General features: G+C 62.5%; 1 protein-coding gene across 1 annotated transcript; it reads right to left on the reverse strand.

Moving 5' to 3' along the window:
• Positions 1-1,187: 1,187 nt before the first annotated feature.
• IL17B (interleukin 17B) lies at positions 1,188-3,045 on the reverse strand. Its single transcript, XM_062587578.1, has 3 exons — positions 3,025-3,045; positions 1,700-1,986; positions 1,188-1,443 (listed from the first exon to the last, which is right to left on the reverse strand). Exons 1-3 carry the CDS (start codon positions 3,043-3,045, stop codon positions 1,188-1,190), a joined length of 564 nt encoding a protein of 187 aa, XP_062443562.1.
• Positions 3,046-6,517: the final 3,472 nt, after the last annotated feature.

The following is a 6,517-nucleotide window of genomic DNA, read 5'->3' on the forward strand; positions in this document are numbered from 1 at the left end:
TTGAAGGGTGGGTGTGCAGGGTTTGCTGCAGTGGCTCCTGGCAAGCAGAAGGAGATGCCTGCTGCCCAAGGTACCTCTGTTTCCAAGAGCATCCAAGACTCCCTCAGCTTAGGAGGGAGTCAGACTTGGCTCTGTTTCTAGGGGACAGCAGATCCTTGCTGGGAGAAAGCCAGGTGCTCTGGGGCAGCACCCACCTCTTATCCTTCAGGCAGGCAGGAGTGCAGAAGGGTGGCATGCAATGGGCTGAGACACAGAGCGGCTCAGACAGGGGCCAGTGATGCTTTTTATTGAGGAATTTGAAAACTGCCCCAACTTTCCCAAGGGGTTCAGCCACCCCTGTTCTCTTCGTGCTGCGTTCCTCTGCCAGGCACTAGGACACAGTATTGCTTCTGCCCTTCCCAGTAACGCTCCCAAGCCGTGCACCCAGCCTGGCAGCAGGACAGACCCAACTCACCCCTTCTGCCGCCGCCTCAGCATAGCTACGTCAGGGCAGCATGGGCTCAGCTGCAAGGATTTGGGGTGCTGCCTTGGTGAAAGGGGATGTGTCTCCAGCACTCTCTGTGCTTCTACACAACCCTCATGTGCCAGAGGTAGCTTTTGGGGCCTAAGCCATGATCTGCTCTCCCTTTTGCCTGTGCTGCCTGGTCCAGCATAAAAGAGCTTGTACGTAGGCAAAGGAGGACTTGAGAGAGCTGAGAAGGACTGGACACCAGCTGCTATTGCACCAGTGGAGTGACTGAAGGCAAATGGGCACTTTGGAGAGGCAAGAGGCCAGGCAAGAGGCCTGCTCTTACCCAGCCAGAGGGACTTGGGGATAGCCACCTTCCTCTCTGCTCCTCACTGTCCAATACCACTCCCTGCTGCGTGCCCGTCCTGGAGGTTAGAGGACTTGGGGCTATGTCTTACTGCAAGGCCAGATGCGGGACTGTATAGCTGGGTTACTTGGAGGGGCTGCCTCAGAGCTGGGTGTCCCTAAAGAGGCTACTTGGAATGAGGCTGATGGAATCTGCAAGGGAATTTCAGGGAGCTCTTGGGTCAAAGCAGCTGCGGTCTCCTTGTTGAGAGCCTCTCCTTGTCCTAACAGTCTGACAACCCTCTCCCAGAGGACTGGGCAGACCTGGGAAGCAAGAGCAAGCTGGTTAGTTGCCAGCGCATGCCTGCAGGCTGTAGGGGTTAGCTCCGCAACCTCAGAAGATGCAGGTGCAGCCCACAGCTATGGTTTCCATGACTGTCTGGTACTTCTTCTGACACTTCTTCGTGGAGGGCTTGTGCCCCACCTCGCCCGACACCTGACAGAGCAGCCGGCGGACAGGCAGCCGGCTGTAGATGGGAATGCTGGCCATGGTGCGGTCCTCCTGCATTGTGAAGGGGTTGATGCAGCCAGTGCAGAGGCATCGGGCCTCAGGGATGTCTGCTGGGATCCGTGTTGCATCGTGATTTATGCTGGATGAGAGGAAAAGCAGCATGAGACTGGAGATACGGTGAGCCTGGCGGATGAGGTTTGGGGCAGTGGGCAGCTGAGACAAGCAGGACAATCCCACCATGAGGTGAAATTGGGCACTGCATCGCGTTGCATCTCTGCAATCATAGCAGCCCTGGGGTGGCTCTATGATGCTGGAGTCGTGGCCACTGCAGGGCCCTGCTTGCACAGAGCCAGTACTACTCAGCCCTGCCTGAGAGAGCTCTGCCTCAAGCTCACCTGTATGCCCAGGGGGATAAGCTTCTTCGGTTGGACCTCCAGAGCCTCAGGTTGACCTGGCACTTGGTGTCACCCAGCTCGGAGCTGTTCTTGAGCTGGCGCACCATGTCCTGGATGCTCCGTTCGTAGTCCTCCATGGGGGTGTAGGTGTCATCCGGGGCCCAAGCCAGGGCAGGGGGAGCTGTGGTGGACCGTGCTGGCCCTCTTCTCTTTCCCTTCACTCCCTTACTTTGGTCCTTCGCTTCTGGGACTAGGACCATGGCAAAGGTGAAGATGCAGAAGAGAAGCTAAAGAGGAAGGAGGATGATGTGTGAGTGCCCAGGCCCAGAGAGCTAACTGCTCCTTAGTGGAAGGAGAACTGTCCACAGCTCAAATGGGTCAATGGGTGACAGCAGGATTGCACTGACCTTGGGGTAGCAAATACAGATTCCCAGAGGGGCAGTGCTAGTTTGCAGGTGAGAAAGAGAAGCACACCAGGGGAAGGTTTGGGGGGCTGGTGGGCACACCTTCGGGGTGAGCCTGTAACCCAAGCCCCAGCTGATGCATGTGGCTGGCAAAGCCTCGGGCAGAGGTAGCTGCTTCCCATTTTAGTTGCCCAAAGTGCCCTCCCCAGCCTTCCCTTGCTCGCTCCTGAGTTTTGCTGCTGGTTGCTTTCCTGGCCCCACCCCAGAGATGGCTGCATGCTTGGAGGGATAGGTACACATTCAGCTCAGGGCATACCTGGGGAGCTGCTGGCTTGAAAGGGGCTTTAGAGATGAGACAGTCAAGAATGGGATCTTTATCCAAAGCCTCCTCTCCCTCCCTCTGTGCTCCAAGGACGGGGAGAGAGAGAAAGAAAGATGCTTTTTCCTTTCCTTCTCCCTCTGGCCTCGCAGGGCCGAGCTCCCGTGTGCTGACACCCGGCAGGCTGCCCAGCAGCGAACAAAGTTGCTTTCTGTAGCTCTGCTCCCTGCTATTCGTGTCACTGCAGCTGGCCGGAGGCAGCCCCGCACCCTGCCTGCGGCCGTGCCTCACCCCGAGGCAGCCGCACCGCGCTGCTGCGTGACGCCGCTTCTGCCTGGGCGACGGCGCACGGGGACCGGGGACCGCTCTTTAAAGCACAAGTCGATTTTTTCCCCCTCTCCTGTGCTGGACTCTCCCATCCAACTGTCTCTGGTTTGTTCTCCAAGGCTGTTTTGTCCCAACTGTGCCAGGCTTGGGAGCAATTGGTCTTGCAGACCAAAGCATGAATCTCCAAAGCAAACAAGCCTGGGCAGCCATCGATAAACAGGAGTGTAAATTATTATATAAAAGAAGAAAAATGAGTGAGAGGTGCAGTCACCTACCAGGTTTGGAGCCCGCTCCATCGCAGCGGAGGGGTTGCCGGACGCCTTCGCTGCAGTGTGGCTGGCACAGGGTGAGCCAGGAAACTAAAAAGGGAAAGCCCCAGCCCCCGGCTCCGCTTTGCCGGAGGTGTGTCCGGCAGCGTGGAGAGCGTCCCCGAGGTGCCAGTGAGCCTCCGAGCTGGCAGGACTGGGGGCCAGCGCGGTCTGGGACTCAGCCTCCCTCCTCCTCCTCCTCGGGTGCTGGCTCCACCTGTGGCTCCAGCGAGGGCTAGGCGACTGGTCCGTCGCACAGACCAGGCAGCCTGGAGAGGGGTCACTTAGCAAAAACCTGGCCAGAGGGAGGGGATCTGGGGGGCTCTGGAGCTGCTGAAGGTGCCAGAGTAGTCCCAGCTCTGCCCAGGGCTGGGAGGGATGCTGCTCGCAGGGCTGGAGGAGCTGGAGGCTCTGTGGGAGCACTGAGCGTTGTGGCCTGCCTCATCCACCAACGTGGTGGTGTGCATGTAACCTAGCACTTCTCCTGCTGGGTCCCGAGCGGTCCCCTTGTGCCTGCCACCAGCTCCACTGTCCCCAGGAACAACCATGGCTTGAACCCTTCTACCCAACAGCAAGGCAATGGCACTGATTGCTTCCAGCTCCTGTGGTGTCCGGGTCCCCAAACCTTTCCCTTCTCCTGGCCCTGTGCAGCCCCTTGCAGTGCCAAGGGCGGGTTCAGCTGCAGGCAGACGCACAGCTCTGCTTCCAGGAGGCCTCCAGGGCAGGGCCTAGAGCCGCAGGGACACAGAGGTTGTTGGCATGGGTGCTGGGGGTTGGCACATGCCTGCTCTCGGAAGAGTTGGGGACTGCTCTAGCTTCATGTTGCCAAGTGTTAGCAGCACAGTGAGCTGGATGCTACGGTAGGGGAAGCTGAGCAGTGGTGGGTGGCTGCAGTGACACCAGGTCCAGGGATGGGATTGTGCTGCTGGTTGGAGGTGGAAGGGTCTGTGCTAGGAGGGGGCTGGCAAGGGTTTCCAGCAACCAGGCCTTGCAGGCAGCCCACCCGCCAGCCTGCATCCTCGTCCTGCAGCCCGGGGCCTGTGCGGGCGCTGTGCCACACGATGGTGCTGTCCTCCACGCAACCGCATCGGCATCTCTCCATCCCTGCCCCCTGCCATCCCTCCGCTCCCTCCCCCCTGTGCCCGGGGAGCCATCTCACAGCCCCGACCTCTTCTTGCAGCCTCCTGGGGCCAGGCTGGGAGCTGGCCATCCCGGTGCACTGCCAGCCCCGCAGCGAGCACCCGAACGCAACCAGCTGTGCTGCAGTAGAAGCAAGGATGCCTCAAGCTCCTCACCGGGCTCCCGGAAAGCAGGTTATTCCCCGCTTCTGTGGAGCTCCCTTTCATGTCTCTTAGTTCATTCCCCACCAGGACTCGGATGGCTGCTGGAGGAACGAGCAGGCTCCCTCAGGAGGTTTCTGCTCTCCGATCCTGTTCCCCTGCGGCGGTGCTGTTCCCCCCACAACCCGTCCAAGCCATGTAGAGCTGGTGGGAGCTCCCAGCTCCCCTCCCCGCTGTGGACAGCAGTGGGGTGGCCCAAGGCCAGGCCAATTCCCCTCCGGCAGCACTCTGCCACCCCCTCAGGTCTTCGTGGCTGCACTTGACATTGCTCTGCCTCCCACCTTCCAACAGCAGGACACATCCCCCGTCTCCATGGGTTAGAAGACCCTCGTGCCTTGCAGGCTGGAGGGAGGTTTCCATGTCCTTTTCTCAGTCCAGGATCTGGGCTTGCAGGAAGCCCGCAGAGCAGGGTCAGCCTTGTCGCATCCCTCCTCCTTCCAGCCCCCTGCCACCGCAGGGAGTTCGCCAAGCTGCCCGCGCGCACAGGGGAGCCCCAGGCCCTGTTAGCGTCCTCGTTAGCCAGCACGTCAGCGCTTTGGGGGGTCTTTGCCATCCTCTTGGGTGCGGGCTGACCTCAGGCACTGAGCACGTGTCCCTTTTGTCACCTCGGGCACCTGGCAGAGGGGGCGCAGCCCCGGCGGCACGAGCCCCGCGGCCACCCGGGGCTTGCCGAGCCAGACGGGTGCGTTACCGCAACGCCCCTCCGGCAGGGCCGCGCGGGCGGGCGCCAGGCGCCTCCCGCCTCGACGGGGCTCGGGGCCACGTGGCGCCGGCGGCGGCGGTGCCGGCCGGGGCCGGGGCGCCCGGAGGGTGCCGGGGCCGCGCGCGCGCGCGTGCCGCAGCAGCCTGCGTTGTGTCAGCGCTCGGAAATGCTGTTTACACATGAGAGAGGCTCAGAGGCATCCGCACTGGGAGCCAATTACCCAGTTTTGATCTTTTTTGGTGAAAAGGAAACCAGGGCTTTTCAGACATGGCCAAATTTGATAAGCTGGGGGAGGCGGGGGGCGGGCAGAGGCGGCTTTTCCCCACCGGCTCGGCGCGAGGGAAGGGGCTGGGTGCCGGCACGGGGGGCGGCGCGGGGGGCGAAGCGGGCCCCGGCGGCAGCGGGCTGCGCGCGCGCTGGGGGGCTCGTCACCCCGCGCGGGGCTCTGCGCGGCGTCGGGCCCCTCCGCGATGCCGCCGGCTGAGCCCGTGCTGGCGGGGAAAACGCGGCCGATGCCTTTTCTCCAGCCCCGCGGGCTGCGGTGCAGCAGGGCCGCAGCTGGTGGTGCTGGTGGGGGGGGGGGGGTCGGGCTTGCACCACGGTTCCCATGCTGGTGCAAAACAGCTTTTCAGCACCGAAGCGTCCCCGCGAGGCCCGCGGGACCTCCTCTCTCCGCACGAACCACGCTTTCCCCTCCTCAGACGCAAGCACGGCTCGAGCTGAGCAGCCTCCGTGCTGCCCCGCGGTGGGGGGCGGCGCGCAGGCCCCCAGCGCCCCCGCAGCGGCCCGGCCCCCGGCCGTCCTTCGGCAGGTAGCGGCCGGCCCAGCCGCCGAGCCCGGGCCTCTCTGCTCACAACCATATTTGCACAAACGCCTGCTCAACGCGTGAGCCGCTCCAGAGCAGCCTGGGCCAAAAAGGCTTATTTTAAGCTTGCTGGAAAAGAACATTGTTTGGTGGGAATTATAACTCCCCGTTCTCAAAAAAGGGAAAAACAAAAAGTGCTTAATTCTGCCGACTCCTCGACTTGCATAAACACAGAGACATGTCCCGTCTGGAGAGGGAGGCCAGGAATTTGTTACTGGCACTGAGCGGAGGCCGGCGGCCTCCCTCCCCGCCGTGCCCTCCCCTGGGCACCGGTCAGTGGGACAGGGCCGGTCCCGTCCCACGTCCCGTGACTGCTGCGGCATCGCCGGGGGTCATCACGCTCACCGGGAAGGGTTTTCCCGCGGGAGGGCCGGGCGCTGCCCTCGGCCAGCCCGTCCACCACCCCCAGCCCGTTCTCGTGCCCTGGGGGAGCGGGGCGGGCGGGGGCCGCGGGACGCCCCGGTCCTCGCCTCCGGCGTGCAGCGAAGGAGGTGCCGGCAGATGCTCCCTGCGTCTGGGGCTCGGGTTCTGTAAGGACAATATTACTTTCAC

The sequence above is a fragment of the Rhea pennata genome, chromosome 14, assembly GCF_028389875.1.
Source record: "Rhea pennata isolate bPtePen1 chromosome 14, bPtePen1.pri, whole genome shotgun sequence".
Lineage (NCBI taxonomy): Eukaryota > Metazoa > Chordata > Aves > Rheiformes > Rheidae > Rhea > Rhea pennata.

Bases quoted from the DNA above. Each gene is read 5' to 3' on its own strand.
- IL17B (XM_062587578.1), bottom strand. From the start codon at position 3,045: ATGGAGCGGGCTCCAAACCTG. The intron at 1,987-3,024 runs GTAGGTGACTGC...CTTCCTCTTTAG, and splicing joins TGGAGCGGGCTCCAAACCTG to CTTCTCTTCTGCATCTTCAC. The intron at 1,444-1,699 runs GTGAGCTTGAGG...CCTCTCATCCAG, and splicing joins TTATCCCCCTGGGCATACAG to CATAAATCACGATGCAACAC.